This window comes from Colletotrichum higginsianum, chromosome 3 (genome assembly GCF_001672515.1).
Source record: "Colletotrichum higginsianum IMI 349063 chromosome 3, whole genome shotgun sequence".
In the NCBI taxonomy this organism is placed as follows: Eukaryota; Fungi; Ascomycota; class Sordariomycetes; order Glomerellales; family Glomerellaceae; genus Colletotrichum; species Colletotrichum higginsianum.
This window is the reverse complement of record NC_030956.1, coordinates 2090382-2108371: the sequence shown is the minus strand read 5'-3', so window position 1 is coordinate 2108371 and position 17990 is coordinate 2090382. Positions and strand designations below refer to the sequence as shown.

The window sequence follows — 17990 nt, the reverse complement described above, 5'->3', positions numbered from 1 at the left end:
CGCCCATCTTTTCCAAAAACTATCACTCCGGACTTCCTCGTCAATAGTAACATACTCCATCTGGAGGAGTTTTTCGACGAAAACACACCAGACTATGCGACGCTCTCCCACACGTAGGGGAAAAGCCGAGGTCTCGTTCCAAGACCTCAGCTGGCTGCACGAGTACGAAGGCAACGCGGAGCTGTCCAAGGCCATCAACTCCATGTTCCGATGGTACTGGGATTCCGTAGCCTGCGTTGCCTTCCTGTCTGATATGGTGCGGGAGGAGATGGCATGTTTGCCCAAGGATGATGGTTTGTAGGAGCGCCAATTCGCGAGAGGCCGATGGTTCACTCGTATATGGACGCTCCAGGAGCTCTTGGTACCGAGGGGCTTGGTGCTCTTGAACTGAAACTGGGTTTCCATTGGGGGTAGGCCGAGCCTCGCCAAGTTGGTTACCGCAACCACCAGAATACCTGAGGATGTTACGAGGGGGGCAAAGGCGACTCCAGGACGTAACCCTCGCCTGTCAGAATGCTTTCGCTTCTGCCTCCAGTCCCTGCTCTTCTCACCTTGTATTCACAAGACTAGCACGCAACACGACGATAAGATTCCTGAGCCCCCAATCCAACAGGCTTGTAGGGTATAGCTGTTTGAGGAAAATACACGCTGTGAACAAATAGACATTCAAGACTGGCTGTCACAAAGGACATCGCGTCGATACCTACGTCTCGTCGTCGGCCTTAATCTGCAGCCTAGTAACGGGGAAATTGCATTGTGTCTGTCTCACCTCCCTCTGGAGGCCAGGACTCAGACGGACCACCTATTCTACAAAGCAAGTAGGTAGCATACCGAAGAAATGCACAGGCAAACGGCACTCAGGAACAAACAATACGGCAACGGCGTTGGGCCTGTTATTTGTCGATCGACTGTTTTAAATAGCTGGGTCCCGGACAGACGGAGATCGACTCAAAGTTCACGAGCCCTCTTTTGCTTTTTCCTTCCATCCTTGCCACGAACTGTAAAGCTTGGCTTGCGGGCGATCCATACACGTTCGCCGCTATTTTGTCTGGCAGGATTAGCACGCAATCTTTCTCCCCCCCCCCCCCCCCCCCCACGGGTCGATCCGACTCATTGGGTATTGTCAAGATGTCATCCACCCACCACAACGCGAAGATCCCCGGCATCCCATGGCAAGAGGATCGTAAATTCGACCCGGCGATGAACTTCCACCCGCAAGGCACTGATCTCCGTTCCATCGAGCTCCACCACCACGGCCCCTGGGTCTTTCTTTCTTGCGGTCTGGGGGACCCGTGTCCCGCCTGAGGCCGGTTCCCATACCACACAAACTGCATCTTCATTCCCGTTGATGACGCCTGCCGGGGCAACGGCAAGGCAAACGCCATAGCCGCCGTCGGGGTCTATGTTGGGGAAGATTCACTGTACAACATGAGCCTCGTCCGGGATGAACAGAGCCCGGCCAACCAGGTTGCCGAGTTGCGAGCGGGCTACTATGGCCTGATAAATGCGCTCGACATACAAGAAGCCAGAGTGCAGGGCACAAAGCTTACACAGGTCGTCATCAAGGCCGACTCGGAATATCTGGTCAAGGGCATGACCGAGTGGGTCCTTCGGTGGGAGAAGAACGGGTGTCGAACGGCAAAGGGCACACCGGTGGTCAACGCCGACCTTTTCCGGCTTCTGCTACGCTTGGTTTCTCAGTTGAACGACCGAGGCGTCGAGGTCCTCTTCTGCCACGTGAAGAGGAGGGACAACACGGAAGCGGATGACTGTGCGGACAGAGCACTGGACAGGGTCAAGCAAGGCCACCCTTCTTAGCATGCTCGCCTCGCATCATCCAAACTCGCGTGGCCAGTTGGTTTCCGTACCAGCCAAAGTGGAAGGATCCGGAGACACCCATCTGCCAGAAGATTTCGCCCATGGCCGATACAGTCCTCGACAACAACACAGTAACATAGATACGGGATGTGGGTCGGGGCGGCTTCAGGGGCACAAGTTCTGCGTTAACGGGAACCACATCGGAACGGTAGTGGTAGTCCAACATGTGTCACGATGGCTTGATAGGTTGAGACCATTATGTGCGATCTATTGACTCCTAGATTCTTGGCTTGTCAACAAGGCAGCGCATTAGCATGCGTTTAATCAAAACAGCATGTTTAGCTGGAAGGACAGACGAACAACGCCACTTTACCGTATTGTAAGGACAAGGATATAAATTCTTCAGCCAGAGTTGCCGGGTCTTGTGTGATCATTCCACAATGTGACGATGAACCACCCCATGAAGCTAGAGCTCCTTCGAGCGAAGGTGCCAGGGAGAAGAAGAAGGAGAAGGAGAAGGAGAAGGAGAAGGAGAAGGAGAAGGAGAAGGAGAAGAAGAAGAAGAGGGAAAGAAATGAAAAGAAGGAAAGGCCGCTATTCCAGACGAGCAAACCTCGTCAAGAAATGCCGGTGCTGGAGTCAAAATGACGTGGGTGGATGGGTGGAGGAGTCGATTCCCCCGGATTTCCCAGCGACGTGGGGCCTTGGGGGCTTTGCCAAATGCCGTCGCGGTGGCCCCGTAGTGGGGCACTTGGGTCACTTGGGGCGCTGAGATCCGTGCCAGGCCGCGGTCGGATGGGCGGGGGAGGCGGGGGGAGGGGCGGCCTTGGGGGCCCTTTTCCCTATGGCGTGTTTCTCGTCGTCTTCTCGACCACGTCCGTCGTCATTCCCGTCTATCCAAACCCCCCATAAACAACAACCGGAAAACCCACATCCCTTATCCCCCCCTGGATCGACGCCCTCTGGGCCCTGTTGCAGATTGCCTACCACCCCCCCAAAGTTCGATGCAACCTTAATGGCACGTCTGCTACTGCTAGCTTCTCCTGAACGTGCCCCTTGCCATTGAGATCGCCACCCCGTGTCAGCCTCCTGTTAGACAAGCTGTTGATAAGATAATGTATTTATATCCCTCTCTCTTTCTCTTCCTTCTCGTTCCTGACATTCTGCCCGCTGCTTCGTATCATTCCTCCCTCCCTGCCTCCCCCACTCCAGCCGCCTGATGCAATATTGAAAGATTCCCTTCCACCCAACACTTGCCTTCTTTACCTAGGTGCTCCGTACCGACCTACCTACATAACAACCCCTCGTGTTACATCCACCGCATTGCCGTCCTTACATGTCTCCGCTCTTTGTCATGTTCTCGTTGTTGAAGTTTACGTGAGATCCTTTTTACTGATTCGTGGGCTCTCGACGCGTAAAGGGACGAGGATCTTTCGGAAGTCTCGCCGGACATGGCGGATCGGAAGGGGGGATCGGAGGCGGCGCCGGCGCCGGCGAAGCACTCCATCCCCGTGCCGTCTTTCCGTGAGTAGCCACCCCGCCCGGGTACAGTTTTATCTTCCCCCAGTGAATCCAACATACACACACACACACACACACAAGTGCTAAAGCCCACGTGAAAAGCGACGCACAACTCGCCGAGGACGTGGTTCCTGACCACCGGGCTCTCACCGCTCATCATCCGGCTCATCAGGCTGCTGCTCGCCCACGGCGACTACGTCGTCGCCTGCCTGCCGCCGAGCGAGATCGAGGACGAGGGCCGCAGCGCCGAGTTCCGCGAGCTCGTCAACGAGTGCAAGAGCACCCGCAGGGACCGCGAGGGCTGGAAGGACAGGATACGTGGCATCCGCTGCGACGGCCGCGTCATGGGCCAGTGCGGCGCCGCCGTCGCCGAGGCCGTCCAAGTATTCGGCCGGATCGACATTCTGCTGTGTTGTAGATCTGAAGGTACCCATCTCTCTCTCACTCTCTTTCTCTTTCCCTCTCTCTCTTTCGATCATCGTTAACCATGCGGTTACAAAAACGCTGACAACAAATAATCCTTCTCTAATAGCCGTCGTGGGAAGCGTCGAGGAACTCTCCACGAGCCCCCTGGCCCAGAACCTCGTCCGTGACCAATTCGAGACCATCTTCTTCTCCCAGGTCAACTTCATCAAGGCCGCCCTTCCCCTCCTCCGCTCCCAGCACACGGGGCACATCATGATCCTCTCCAGCACGGGCGGCCACATCGGCACCCCCGGCATGCCCATCTACACCTCGGCCATCTGGGCGCTCGAGGGCTTCTGCGACTCGCTCGCCTACGAGATCGCCCCCTTCAACATCAAGGTCACCATCGTCCAGCCCAACAAGGAGATTCAATCCCTCACCAACAAGATCATCTTCGCACCCCAGCTGCCCTGGTACGACTCCGACGTCAACCCGGCCCCGAGCATCCGCGACATGCTCGGTAACGTCCTCAACATGAACCCCGACACCGCCGTGCCGGACCCCAACGAGACGGACGAGGTCCAGGTCCGCTACCCGAAGCTGCCGCCCGCCGCCACGGACCGCCTCGTCCTCGAGACCGTGCACGCCCTGACCGCCATCGGCGGCCACGAGAACCCGCCCGCGAGGCACATCGTCGGCTTCGAGGGCGCCATCGCCGTCAAGGAGAAGCTCAAGACCGTCACCGAGGAGCTCGAGGACTTTGTCGACGCGAGCCTAGCCGTCGATATCTTTGACAGCGAGCTCAAGGCCGAGGCCAAGGAGGGCAAGACGAGGGAGCCCACCCCGCCCGCGCCGCCGTCCACTGCCTCGGGCTGAAGATGTCCGGGTCAAGGGAGATTCAGGAAGCCGAGCGCGCGTCTGCTATGGTTTTTTCTTTCTTCCCTTTTTGATAATGTGAATACGACTCCATTCTTGTTCGTCTATAGGTATCTTTTTGAAAAAACAAATACAAAAAAACAAAATTGGATACAAAGCGTGAAGCATACCTAGCATTTGCCTGCCATCGCAAAAAAAAAAAAAAAAAAATTAAGGAAAAGAAAAAAGAAGGCATCATCGGTCCCGTGGTTCGGAGGCCCGGCAAAGCTCTCGGTCCCAGCCCGAATCCCACAGGCCCAGGCACCATTCACCTAGACGGACTCAGCGGTCGGTTGAATCCGCCTTGCCGGTTCATGTACTGGCGATACTCCGTCTTCTTTTCCTTCCTCACACCGCCGACGTTGTTCCCCGCAATCTTCTGGTTCTTGGTCGTGCCGAAGCCGCCGAAGCCCAGCATCGCCTGCATGGCCGCCATGTCGTCGTCCTCGACCTCAGGCTCAGGCTCGTCATCTTCGACGTCGTCGCCGTCGCCATTTCCATTGCCGCGGCGTTCATCCCGTCCTCCGTTCGTCATCGGCGTGTCGCCGCGCTCGCTGTTGCGTCCGCTGTCGACCTGCGGCGACTCGTGGCGTCCGACCTTAAAGGACATGGTGTGTTGCTCCTTCTTCCCTCTGGGCGCAGTGCGTGTGGGCAGGGTCTCGGTGTTGCCGGCCAGGTCGCGGCGGGCGGCGGGCGGGCTGCCGCTTCGACGGGGGGAGGCAGACCGTCTGCGGGTTTTGTCGCGCGGCGTGTCTACCGAAACGTTAGCGCCTAGTGTCACCCGATATGTCGAATGAATTCCATACTTACTGCGACCTTCGTCATCATCGTTCCGCTTAGGCGGCCTCTCGTCGGGGACGTCCTCATCTCTGCGACGTCTGTCGTCTCTGCCCTGCCACCCGCCACGCTCTCTGCGAGGCGGCCTTCCTCCATCGCGGTCGTCGCGCGGACGATCCCTCTCGCGGTCTCTGGACCTGGCACGGTGATCTCTGGTATCGCGCCGGTCGCGGGACCTGGATCTGTATCTCTTGTCGCGGTCGTCCCTTCTGCCGTCGCGGTCTCGGTCCCTGAAGCTGTCGCGATCTCGGCCTCGGGGGCCGCCACCGCCGCCGCGTTGACTTCGTCGGTCGGGCTCGTCCCACGCCTGTCGGCTATCGCGCTCGCGACCCATGGTTACGTGACGTTGGTAGGTGTGTTTTTTGCTGGAGGGGAATGAAACGCGATGGATTGTGGTGTGGGATGGTGATGTTTGGTAAACGACGTCACGATGCGGCTGAAGAAAATTTGGGGTAGCGATTTATGACACTGCGAAGAGGTAAGTGGTTCGGTTCATATGGCACAAATTCAAGCTTCCCGCCTGGAATTTAGCGCGGGGCAGCCTTGCATGAGCTCTATTTCTGGGCAAGCTCCACTGAGGCCGGGAGTTGGATGGCTGTGGTTGGGGTTTAAACTGACATATTCATCACCAAAACTGTAAGAGCTTTAAGAACATCAGCACACTTTCCAAGTTGATTCCACATTTTCATCCAACGTCCGATCATCACAGATGACATTAATACCAGCAGGCGATCTATCGCAACCAAATCGCGTCTTCTTCACCACCCTGGACAAGCCAGAGCGAGCAATGAAAAACACGGTTTGCGTCTCCTGGAGGCAGTGAAATACCAGGGACACGGTGAAGTCGGCATGCAGCAAGCCACAGAGGCCGGACTTCGAGAATCAAAAATAGGAATAATCAAGATTGATGCCAATAGGCATCTTTCAGAGATTAAACTGAAAAGAACAGATACTACACTTGATCTAAGCCAAAAGGCAAAGAAGAGCTAAGGAGAAAAGGAAAAGAAAATCCTAAGATTCTGCGAGCTGTGCGAGAGATTATATAGATTCTAAGAGTGGTCTGTGCGGTAGCCCCGATCAGTACGAGGTACGTACCGCGGGGACCTGGACGGGTTGGCGGCCTAGGTACTAGGTAGGCATTTAAGGCAGGACTGGATTTTTTTTTAGACAGGATAGGTAATGGTGAGTGGCAGGCAGTCGTGGTACGTTCTTTCCTTCCATCTGTTGTTTTGGCCTCAGTGGGGAGGGAGGAGGGGTCACGGGGATGCTTGCGATGGAAGGCACCAATAGGTGGTCAACAGGAGCTCCTGACAGATGTCGACTTTTACTTGTGCAGACTCAGGAGGCCTCATGCAGGAACACCACCACTGTTATTGCCTGGAGGAAAGAAAGGTGTGCTCATGATAGTCATTCCATTCATGCCTCGGGGAGTGACGATGGTCTAGATTTCGTCCTCCTCGTCATCAAAGTCATCCTCTCTGCCCATCTCATACAGAATTCTACCACCTTCTCCTGCCCCTATGTCCGTCTGCGCATCAAAGTAGGGCAGCACTATTCCTTCCCTGTCCCGCCGTTGCTTCTCTGTGAGACCTAGGTTAAAGGTGCTCTCCGGCTCCTCTTCTTCCCCGTCTCCAGCGTTCGACGGACCGGAGCCGCCAGGGGCGGCAAAAACGGGATGCTCTGACAGGAGGAAGATCTTGGACCCCTTCACGGAGGCGACAGCGGCAGCCTGACCTGTTTGTGGCGACACAACAAATTTTTCCGCCATGGCTCGCCCACTCCGCCTCCTGATCTCCATCTCGACGACCACACCGTGGTAATCCTCGGACTTGGTGTCGCCCTTGAGACCGATGAGGACGCCTTCGCGACCCTCGCCCAGTCCCCACTCGGGCTCCTGAAGACTCCTGTTCCTCGCCCTCTGACGCTCGATCTCTTGGCGGAGACTAGACAACCGGAGGATGGAGGTGGCCAAGTGAGAGAGGACAGTCAGGGGGTGAGGCTCGTACTCGCTCACCGCCCGTGGGAGGACAACGGGCACATCGGTGTGGTACACCGCGACCAGGGATACTGCTGGCATGACGATGCTGGACAGGAAGTTTGCCACGATTTGAGGCGCCGCTGTAGCGAGCTCGTTAAGGGAGTCGAGCAGAACGACGGTCTCTGCCGAGAGGGTGAGTCAGAGTCACAATGAGGCCAAAAAAAAGGAGGCTACTCACTTTGAGAGGAAGCAGTCTTGGCAGCTGCGGGGTCTAGCTTAGGGTAGTGCGATAGGATCTCTGCCCTGAGAGCCTTGAGATTCTTGCCTCGGGCTCTCACAACGACATCGACATCTTGTGGCCGCCTAAGGGTCGCAAACGAGAGCAGAATGACCTTGGCCTTGCTAATCTACGCAACGTGTCAGCGCCGAGAGCACGAGATAAGTCTCATCATCTCAGTCTGTCAACGGCCGGATTGCCATATTTTGGAGCCTTCCTCCTGTTCAACTGCGAAGAGAGCGGCACACACCTTGGCCCTAGAGACAAATTCTCGCAGAACAGGCGCGGCACTCTGCTCAAGGCTATCCAGCACAAGAGTCAAAGGGCTCGCGGAGTCTCTCAGGTTTAAGAGCTTCTGGAAGAGCAAAAGGCTGTGCGAGCGGCTATGATTCTCGGCCGAGGGCGCCATAGCGGCCAGTGATGGTGCTGCAACGCGGCTTCTGGGGGGAACGAGGTCGCCGCTGATAGTGCTTGTTGCAGAGGTTCTGTGCCGACAGTAAGCCTTCTCTCCACTGGAGAAATTATGCGCGTATAGCAGAGGCTTCAATTTGTGGTCACGGCAAGTTCGTCGAAAAAGACTGTGGTACCGAGGAGTGAAAGGTTGCAGGGATGCCATTTCTGCGGTTGACGCTTTTCGTGGGGCTTACTCGTCGGTGATGTGGGGCACTGACCGAGGAACAGCTGTTCACCGAGGAGCCACACCGACCATTGAACAACTTGTAGGTTCAGCAGAACCAGTATTCCCATGCGATAGAAGCTGGTTATCGAGTGGCTCCCTGCTCAACCCAAACACTGGGGATTGTACTGATTCTTAAGCCCCAGTGTACTCAGGCTCAACCATGACGGGTTGAACTGCTTACGTGGAAGGTTGTTTATGAGGTCTTCATCGTGCATGCAATACGGGATGTGCTTTGTTTTCTGACACAAAACTGTCTTTTTCATACCGGCATAGCGACTTTCCCCAATGCTCATTTGAGTGCTATCCGTTTCTACTCCATGCCCATGATTCATAAGTCGTGGTATTGTCATTGATCACTGTAGTCTCTTCCCCGCCTCTTCTGAAGACTCTCAATCCGTCTCCGATTTCTTTTCGTCCTCTTGGACAGCAGACACACCGCGCTGTTCCTCCAAGACAGGCTTCTCTCCACTTTGTTGTACCTTGTCCTCTCCCGGTGATTCGGGGATGGGAGACCCAAGCTCCACGCGCACCTCCTCTCGAGTAGGAGATCCAAGCTTGATATTGTGCTCCTCCTCAAGCTCGCCACCATGGGCCACCTTGGCATCTATCTTCGGCGCCTCAGGGGGGACTTGAGCCTCTTCGGCCCCATCGGAATTCTTCGAATATGCCTCGAGAATGTTAGCCTCTTCGGCTGTAGTGGTGTCATTCACAACCCCACCCGCCTCCGCTTTCCCCTCCTCTTCGGCAACCGCGACCCCCTTGGCCGGCTTGTCCCCGTCCCTCTTGGGCCTGAATCCCTCAGGCAACTCGCAAGACCACTCGTCCTCAAACTTCTGCTTCAGGTACCCGTCAAAGTCCCCGGCGCGCCGCCTCTCGCGCGCTGCCCACGCTTGCTCGAGCCATTCCGGGTCGTGCTTGCCTTGGGCGATGTTGTTAGTGTACGTGGCGCAGTCGTGACGAAAATTGTTGTCGTTACGGAGAGCGTCAAGGTCCGGGCGGGCGTCGTCGGTTCCCGGGTCAAGGATGCGCGTGCCGGCAGGCAAGAGGGCAATGATCTCGGCGCGCTCTTCTTTGGAGAGTATGTCCCACGCCGCTGGCTGGCAGAGGATGGTCTGTGACGTAAGATGATCAGCAATGCTCATCTCTTCTAGAACAAATGCAACTTTTTAACGAAACAAAAAATGAAACAATTGTGATGATCGTGATTATTACGAGTGAAGCAGATGAGAGACCGTTTCATATATGGCAGGCCACTCACTCTTAAATCGGCGCTGGCGAGCGGCGACTTGGGGTCTGTCAAGAGCTTCGCCGCCGTCCACTTAGGCTCTTTCTTGACCACACGTGTGGTAATCTTCCGCTTGGCGGGCCTCGAGGGGGATGTCACTGCAACGGGCCTAGGTTTATTCGAGTTGCGTGCTGACCGCCGCATGTTTGCTAGTTCCGTCCCTGTGATGGGCGAGTCGAGGGTGATGTGTTCGAGAGAGGTTGATGGTTGGTCCGGGGAGTCTTCTCTGGCCCGCCGGGGGAGGTCTTTGCAATCTGAGGCGCCGGGAAAGGAAGGAGGGGAGAGGCCGGATGCCGAAGAGGAAAAAGAAGCGCAGTCGGCCATTTCTATGTCTACTGGTGCAGGTGCCATTTTGGGCTCTGGTTTCGGAGCGGACGGGCTCAATGGTCTACCACGCAGATGGGTTCAGGTTTAAGTACGGATAAGGGCCATTGAACAGCAGGTTTCAAAGAAGCACGTGTCTCGTTTCTTGTTTGACGCTGTTTTGGGAGCACTTTTTGGGCGGTTTTGTGACTATTTCCAAGACCTTTCTACCTTTTGACTTCAGATACCACCTACGGCAGCCTGCAGGGCGTCCGTTAAGTTGGCATAACCGCAGCGACCCCTTACGTCAGCAGTCACTTGCAGCAGCCAATCGCAATGATCAATCCCGGGAATTCCTTACGTCAGCGGTCAATGAAAACAGCCTATTGCTTACGTACGCCTCCATATTACTGTTGGAGTTCCTGTCTCGTTACGACGTTGTCCCTTCAGTGCCCTTGTATCACTCTGAAGAGTGATATCTTCTGGCTATCGACGCAGCGCGCACTGCAGGCTGCCGTAGCCACCCTAGGTGGATGAGCCATTGTTGAGAGAAGGTGAGTTGCTGGTTTCGTCGCTGGATGACCCGCCACAAACGCGCAAACTGTAACAGCTATGTCTTTGCCAGCGCAGGCCTGGGAACGACTCTTTCGTAGACGACACAGGATCAAACGGGTGCCCTGTCTTCAGCCTCACAAATTCGTCGCGCATTTTCCAACCAATACACTTTATTGTTGCTACCCACCTGAAGTTTGATAGCTGCACTGTTAGCTGACCTTTGAGAGCAACGGGTTGAAAACCTGATGTTGGAAAGGTCGAGAGGTTGGCCGCCATCTACCAAAAATAAAGGTGTTGTGGAGTAGCGCTTTGGCGGACGGTTGTCACCGGTCCATATTTTTCCACGGCGCTCCAATCAGCATTACGCGCCCGGCGGCTAATCCTGTATCCCCTCGACTGCCCCTGCACCCAAGCCAACTACCCGCTTCCAAATCCTATCTCACTCAACTTAGGCATTACCAGTCCGGGTAGGCGTATATACCCAAAAAATGATCTGTCGAGGGCCACAATGCAAAGAACTCGTGGTCTAACAAGTGTTTTCTCTGATCTCTGAAAACCGTCACTGTCTGAAGGGCCGCAACGGCGATAACCCGTTTTCCAGTCCCGGCCATCCCCTCCCGCGCCGCGCCCCTCGATCATCTTTCCGGGCGCTTAGCCATCGTCTCTCATTCCTCAGCACCCACGGCGGCGGCCCACAGTGAACACCGGGTCTAATGCAGGAACCCAGACAAGAGTCCATCTTTGTTGGCGCGAGGTGACATTCATCGACGAAAGTAGCTCGAACTACGCGCATCGGCAAGTTGCCGCGCTGGATAATATGCTGTTGGTAGCAGGTCTACTTCTCGTTGTGTTTCGACGTCCCAAGTCGTCGGATACAGCCTCTTTCCCATAAGGTGCTGCCCTCTCCTAAGAGTGGCCGTTGTCCCACTCGAGTTTCCTTCTCTCTCTCTCTCTCTCCCTCTCTCTGCCTCTCGCTGCCTCTCTCACTCGCCTTCTCTCCTTTGTCGCCGGGGCTGGTTTCCACGGGCTTTCCTTTTGGTATTCGTTATTCAAAGGGTTCTATTGGTCTTTTGCCATTGACGAGCTGGGCTGCATAGCCACACGGCCATATCCACCTCCCACGACCGAAATACCCCGAACCGACGCGCTAGCGAGGTTATGGACTTCAAGTTTCCTGAAGTTCAGGAGATTCGGCTTCTCGGAGGCCAGGATGGCTTGACCGAGAAGCAGAGTCGAAAGCCTTCGATTCCCTTCCTACTCCGAAGGTCGAAAGACAGCGAATGCAGTCTGGATACAGGTCACACCGAGTACCGAAAGTCCGGCAAATCGAACGGCATGGACTGATATATCTAACAGAACACAAGCACGGATGGAAACCGATGACACTAAGCGCCACCGTTCTGTTCTCCTTCGCCTTTGCGTCTTTCATTCTGGCAATCATCATCGAAATCCTTGCCCAGCAGAGTGAGAAGAAGGGTGGTTTCGCCCTTTCAAAATCTGCGGACGACATCCCTGCCTTTGCCAACTTCTGTTTTCTATTCGTACCTACAATTGTTGCCGTCATATACAGTTTACTATGGAGTTGGATCGACTTGGACGTGAAGCGAACACAGCCATGGTTGGAAATGTCGAAGCCAGATGGGACGACAGCAGAGCGCTCAGTATTTCTGGACTACCCCTACGACTTCATTGCTTTCGTTCCCCTTAAGGCGGCCAGAAGACGGTAAGAACGGCCAACGGATTCTTTGCAGGGCGAGCTAACAAGTTAAGGCACTGGGCCGTGTTTTATGGCGGGACAGTCATGGTGATGATATTCTGGCTGATAACCCCTCTTCAGAGCGCAATACTCGGTAGCGGGCCTGTGGACATCCGTAGACAAGTGGTGGTATCGGCCCCAAAAGTCATTCGGCCAGCATCTGAACAGATCGGGATAGTCGACCAATCGATACTTAATGAAGGCTATGCCATCACGTGGCTCAACCAACAGTTGCCGCCTTATACTACGGCCAACTACACACTCCTACCGTTCGTTGTTGATAGCGACCTGACGCGTGCCGCTTCAACCAACTGGACCGGATCTACAACCAAATACTGGACCGAGCTCGATTGCTGGCCTGCCACGTTCACCCCTCGAGGCCCTGGTTACGACTTCCTCGACGGACGTGGTTGCAATGCCACCGAACTTGTTCCTTACAACGGGGAAGCCACTCCACATGACCCTTACAAGATGCAATATTACGGCTACCACCCCAGTGACTGGGCCGACTACTGGCTATCTCAGACATGCTCCAAAGCTGCAGCTCATCAATTTTTGGCCATCTGGGCCCGGAAAAAGGAGAAAATGGATGTCAGCGCTGTTTTCTGCGAAGCAAGTTACTTCAAGCAGCAAGTCAACGCCACCGTTTCGTCTGTCGCCCAAATCCCTATCGAAGGTAGCATAGTGCCAACAGGGCCCAGAGAAGTCCTGTTGCCGACCGAGTTCAACTCGTCTTCCTTCGAACATCTTCTAGGAGCCGGCGTTTCGGTAGTTGAAATGCAGGTTAAGAGGGAATACCCTTTCGGGCACCTGTTAGAGCAGCATCCGCAGATCAAGCGCTTCGGCTTGAGGTGGCCCTCCTCACCGCTGGTTGGATTTGCGGTTGGTCTACAGAGCGTAACCACTCTCGATGTATTCGAGGATGACCAGATCCTGGGGCAGGCCTTCACCAAGACACACAGACTAATGTTTTCTCTTGGCTTGCGCCGTGTTTTGACCAACGCCTCTAGCGAGACCGCTACTATGGGCTTTCTGGACTTCGAGCGGCACGGCATCGTTGTCAGCCGGCTTTATTCGGCTATTGTCGAAAGTCTCTTGGTAGTGGTTGGCATCTTTACGATACTCCTATGGTGGCACGGCATGAGAGCGCCTAGCCGACTCGCGATGGACCCAGCATCCTTGGGGTCGCTTATCAGCATCTGCCAGAACAGCTCGAAACTACTGGACAAATTTGCTGGAAAAGGTTGCCTAACCGATGAGAATCTGCGCGAGGCATTTCAAGACAAGAGGTTCCAGCTTGTTTGCGGTTGTCAAACCCGATTCAAGGAAACGATTATCAAGGTAGTCGACATCCGCGAAGAATTCTGTGAGAGTCAACGCATTAGTATTCCCGATTCAGACATTGGACTTTCCCAAGGCCACTATTCGCCTATCAAGCCTCTTGCTCTAAGGAAAGAAGTTGGCGCGATGGTAATTCTCACTATGACAACGGCCATTGCTGCTCTTGTCTACTTGAAATTGGAAGAACAACGCGTCGGAGGCGAGTCGCTTTTGCGGGAGCCCATTTGTATGTTGCTGACGCCTATACAGGACTCATCCGGCCAACTACCAATTTCGAAGTCCTCCAAATCTTGGAGAATTACATCCCCACCATGTTCGCAACCTTGCTCGAGCCGTTTTGGGTCCTCGTGAATCGGTTACTGTGCATCATTCAACCCTTCAAGGACCTCTGGAACGGCCAGCGGTCAGCTAACAGCTCGATCAATGCGAGATACACCTCAGTGCCACCGCAGCTTGTGATATGGCGTGCGGCCAAATCCGGCCATCTGGTCCTCGTCGCCATCTGCCTATTGGCTCTTCTTTCGAATCTTCTCGCCGTCGGCCTTGGTGGTCTCTTCAACGAAAAGCCCGCCACTATCAACACCACCTGCGAGGTGCAGCAGACGATGAGGCCGTCTTTCAACAATGATTCGGTCATGAGCATTGATAGTCAGCTTTCCTTCGCCCGCAGTATTGCATACGAGTCACCGTTCTACATTGTTATGAACAACATATCTCAAGGCACGACTCTGCCACCGTGGGTCAACAAAGACTACTTCTTCCAGCCCTTTACTAGCGTTCCAGGCCAGGAAGCCGAGGCAGAAGAGCTCACCGTTCGAACACGAGGGTTTGGAGTTCGCCCCTCCTGTTTTGTTGCCGACACTATAAGAAGCATAGGCACTGGCCCGGTCCTGAACTACACATACACACGCAATGGAGAGCCTGTCCCCAGCTGCCCGACAACATTCCAGGAAAATGACTTGACTCTCAATCGGTCGTTTACTGGAGAGCCCACTGGACATGGTACCGCCGAGGTTGTCAGATCCTTCCACCGGCGGGGTTCTCGCACACCTTGTGAGGTTCCTCTGGTTCTCAGCTGGTCTCGAACACCGAGTATAACTAAGGTTGACGGCGAGATTGAAACCTGGCATGTTGTGTGCGAACCGATATTTACTACTAGCCTCTTCGACGTCACGGTCGACCGACAGGGCTATGTTCTCCGAGCCGATCATGCATCCGAACCCTCGGCCACGCTTGACGACCCTCTCACCACCAACAACACCGACGTCATATCAACGTATTTGAACTATATACTTGGCGACGGAATGCCTGTTCGCTGGCACAATGATAGCCTCTCACGCGAGTTCATGAATTATCTTCTCAAGATTCATCCAGACAATGCCAACAACATACTCGATCCCCTCGAAAAGCCCGATCCCCTCGCCCTTCTTCCGTCCATCGAATCCATCTATCGCCAGCTGTGGGCTATCATGCTCCATTTGAACCCCCAGTTCTTCAATACCTTCACGGAGCCAGTCAGGATCTCCGGTACCTGCCGCAAGACAGACATTCGAATCTTCATGGACAGCAGCGCTCTCGTCATCAGCATCTCGGTCCTCGCCCTCAACGTCGCCGTCGCGGTAGTCCTCTACGGATTCACCATCACGCACTTTCTTCCGCGGATGCCGACGACGATCGGCTCGGTCCTGGCCTACATGGCCCCCAGCCGCGCGGTCCGAGAGTACGACGGGCCGGACAGTCTCAAGGGCGCCACCTTCAGCTTTGGACGGTATGTCGGTGACGACGGGCGTGCACATGTAGGTATTGAGATAGACCCGTTCGTTGTGCCGGTAAACCTCTCTGCGCTAAGGAGAGGCGATACAGAACCGAGAACTGGATTACTGAGACGGGTCCTGGGCCGACGGAGGGCGGGCCGGGGGGATACATGGCTCTAGACAGGCCTACCCCATCACCATGGTTCACGTTTTCTCGGTAAAAGGCAAATAGGGCTTTGGATGGGTTCGGGCATTCGGGTTCGCGTTTTTGAACGAAGCACTGTGTTGCATGTAGAACATTTTTCCGTTTGGAGAGAACAATGGCACAAAATCCGAGTGAAGAATCGCTACGGGAACAATAAATCAAGCAACATGTCACTTGACGCGGTACAACCTCAGCTGGATGCGTTTCTCTTTTTGTATCAACCCCGTCCATGCGCGAGTCTTCGTCCGAAATAGTATGTGTCAGTCTTTCAGCTCGACAAGGAACATTTCCCATTCGACATTTATACCTCCTAACGCTCTGTCATGTGCATGGGAGAAATGCTGATTTCGATACCCCGAGCAAGGTTTGAGTTGTGTCAAACTCCATGTTTCCCATACTCCAAACCCCGCTGAGTAGGTCCTTCCAAGGACCTTCCCGGCCTGTCGTATACAAGGGGCAACATCAGATTGTAGGACTCTCGGCCGTCAGTGGCCAGTCCCGATAACGCTTTGACTTAACACAAGCTCGGTGCTCTCTGTGTCATAGAAGTGATATGATGACTGAGCTCGGGCAAATTCCCATCACTGGGTCACATGAAAGCGCGCTGGAAATGAAGATTTCTTAATGATTGCAGATTGCTATTGACGATATCACACCTCCTTTTGATCTCATAGTGGAGGGGTCTAATGCCCCATTGGCCATGCAAATGTGTACAATGTATATACAAAAGATTGTTGTAAATGTTTGAGAAAATAGACAAGAAAACGCCGCAATGTGATCGCCGTACCGTGTTTATCATGACTCTGTCCAATGCCAGCCGAGGTATCATATCCCAAAATGCCATTCCGTGTCGTTATAAAAAAGGGTCCACCATCGACCAGCTTAGGCGGAACGGAATCGAAGGGAGCGCTGGTGCAGGGCACGCTTGCGACCGTTTCGGGTCACAACCATGTTGAGTTCAGAGCCCATGCCGGCGGTGCAAGTCATGCCGCCGGCGAGCGGCTGAATGGATGACCAGGTGCCACTGGCGCAGCGTTGGAAGGAGCTGCCACCGACACAGTTCCACGCGCCCTCGTTGGCGCATGGGGAACCAACAGTCTGGGCACCAGCGCCAGTTGAAGGAGTGTCGGTACCATTGCCAGAGCCGGAACCGGATCCGCCGTCAGTGCCGGAGGGGGCAGCGGAGGGGGCAGCGCTAGGAGTGACTGCAGGTGCCTTGGAGGCAGAGGCAGAGGCAGTGGCAGTGGCAGTGGGAGTCGCGGAGACGCCACCGTTGTTGGCTGGAACGGTGATAAAGACACCGCCGGGAAGAGAGGCGCCGGCGGTAGGCTTGGACGCGGAGGGCTTGGAGGACGCGACTGGGGCAGACGTGGGAGCGACAGTCGGCGCGCCGCCGTTGCCACCTCCGTTGCCAGCAGTGCTCGTGGGGATGGGAGAACCAGTCGCGCCGCCACCGGAGCCGCCACCGGAGCCGCCACCACACGTAGGTGCCGTCAATTTGGAGGCGAACTTGTCGACAGAGTTGCCAGGGTTGGGAAACTGAACGTTGGTGCCTTCCTCAAGCATGCAACCGTTGATGTTGGCGACGAACATGTCAGGAAGAGCATTGTACGACTCCTTGGAACCCTCAGAGCCAGTGATGGTAACCGGCCCGCAGTTCATGTACATTTCACGGTTGCCAATCCTGTTGAACCAAGTCCAGGCAATGGTGCCATTGCCGGCAGGCATATCTTCGGGGATGGTAAAGTCATACTTGTCTTGGTTGACCTGGTTGGCGTTGTCACCAAGATTGCCCTCGGCGTTCTTGGCAGGGCAGCCTCCCTCGATGGACTTGATGACCTTCCAGACACTGTTCTTGTTCGGTTTCGCGTCATAGGTGATAGAGACTTGGCAGGATCCGCCGCCGTGGACGGCGGAACCGATGAAAGCAAGCTCGCCTGAGGCACCCTGGGCGTAGACGTTCGAAGCGCCAGCGGCGTTATAGCTGCTGCCTTTGCAGGGGAAGTTGCTGCCATCAGCCTCAAGAGGGCTGTTGTCCAAGTTGGCAGCGTCATATGGCGCAGGAGAGCTCATCTTCATGTGGGCGCTGGCAACAGAGGCCAGGCCGAAGGCGATGATTGCTTTGGTGTACATCTTGAGTGCTTTGTAGGTGTTGTGGGTGTGGGTTGGGGTTGTGAAGTGAGAATCCAAACGTTCCAGACGTAGAATCTCAGTATCGTGTCGGTGTCGTTGGGACTGTGAGTTGGGTTGAGTGACACTTTTAAACCCATGTTAGTACTCGATTTAAACTGTCAACCTGATCCTCGATAAGGTCCAGCATCTTCTCGACAAGAGCGCATATGTTCCTCAGCAGGCCCGACT

At 55.0% G+C, this 17990-nt stretch overlaps 7 protein-coding genes across 7 annotated transcripts; 3 read left to right on the top strand and 4 right to left on the bottom strand.

Moving 5' to 3' along the window:
- Nucleotides 1-94: 94 nt before the first annotated feature.
- CH63R_04190 (HET domain-containing protein) lies at nucleotides 95-301 on the top strand (the record flags this gene model as incomplete). The annotated part of the gene is made up of 1 exon (XM_018299165.1): nucleotides 95-301. One exon carries the CDS (start codon nucleotides 95-97, stop codon nucleotides 299-301), a length of 207 nt encoding a protein of 68 aa, XP_018160411.1.
- Nucleotides 302-1428: 1127 nt separating this feature from the next.
- CH63R_04189 (Ribonuclease) lies at nucleotides 1429-1818 on the top strand (the record flags this gene model as incomplete). The annotated part of the gene is made up of 1 exon (XM_018299164.1): nucleotides 1429-1818. One exon carries the CDS (start codon nucleotides 1429-1431, stop codon nucleotides 1816-1818), a length of 390 nt encoding a protein of 129 aa, XP_018160410.1.
- A 3109-nt stretch (nucleotides 1819-4927) lies between these two features.
- Nucleotides 4928-5830, bottom strand: CH63R_04188 (U4/U6.U5 tri-snRNP-associated protein 3; the record flags this gene model as incomplete). Its single annotated transcript, XM_018299163.1, has 2 exons — nucleotides 4928-5412; nucleotides 5470-5830. 2 exons carry the CDS (start codon nucleotides 5828-5830, stop codon nucleotides 4928-4930), a joined length of 846 nt encoding a protein of 281 aa, XP_018160409.1.
- Nucleotides 5831-6937: 1107 nt separating this feature from the next.
- Nucleotides 6938-8367, bottom strand: CH63R_04187 (Histone acetylation protein 2; the record flags this gene model as incomplete). Its single annotated transcript, XM_018299162.1, has 3 exons — nucleotides 6938-7656; nucleotides 7713-7881; nucleotides 8002-8367. 3 exons carry the CDS (start codon nucleotides 8365-8367, stop codon nucleotides 6938-6940), a joined length of 1254 nt encoding a protein of 417 aa, XP_018160408.1.
- Nucleotides 8368-8819: 452 nt separating this feature from the next.
- CH63R_04186 (Proline-rich early nodulin) lies at nucleotides 8820-10066 on the bottom strand (the record flags this gene model as incomplete). Its single annotated transcript, XM_018299161.1, has 2 exons — nucleotides 8820-9542; nucleotides 9689-10066. 2 exons carry the CDS (start codon nucleotides 10064-10066, stop codon nucleotides 8820-8822), a joined length of 1101 nt encoding a protein of 366 aa, XP_018160407.1.
- A 1886-nt stretch (nucleotides 10067-11952) lies between these two features.
- On the top strand, nucleotides 11953-15554 carry CH63R_04185 (Phosphoribosylaminoimidazole-succinocarboxamide synthase; the record flags this gene model as incomplete). The annotated part of the gene is made up of 4 exons (XM_018299160.1): nucleotides 11953-12296; nucleotides 12344-13896; nucleotides 13950-15466; nucleotides 15534-15554. 4 exons carry the CDS (start codon nucleotides 11953-11955, stop codon nucleotides 15552-15554), a joined length of 3435 nt encoding a protein of 1144 aa, XP_018160406.1.
- Nucleotides 15555-16511: 957 nt separating this feature from the next.
- CH63R_04184 (Endoglucanase) lies at nucleotides 16512-17762 on the bottom strand (the record flags this gene model as incomplete). The annotated part of the gene is made up of 1 exon (XM_018299159.1): nucleotides 16512-17762. One exon carries the CDS (start codon nucleotides 17760-17762, stop codon nucleotides 16512-16514), a length of 1251 nt encoding a protein of 416 aa, XP_018160405.1.
- Nucleotides 17763-17990: the final 228 nt, after the last annotated feature.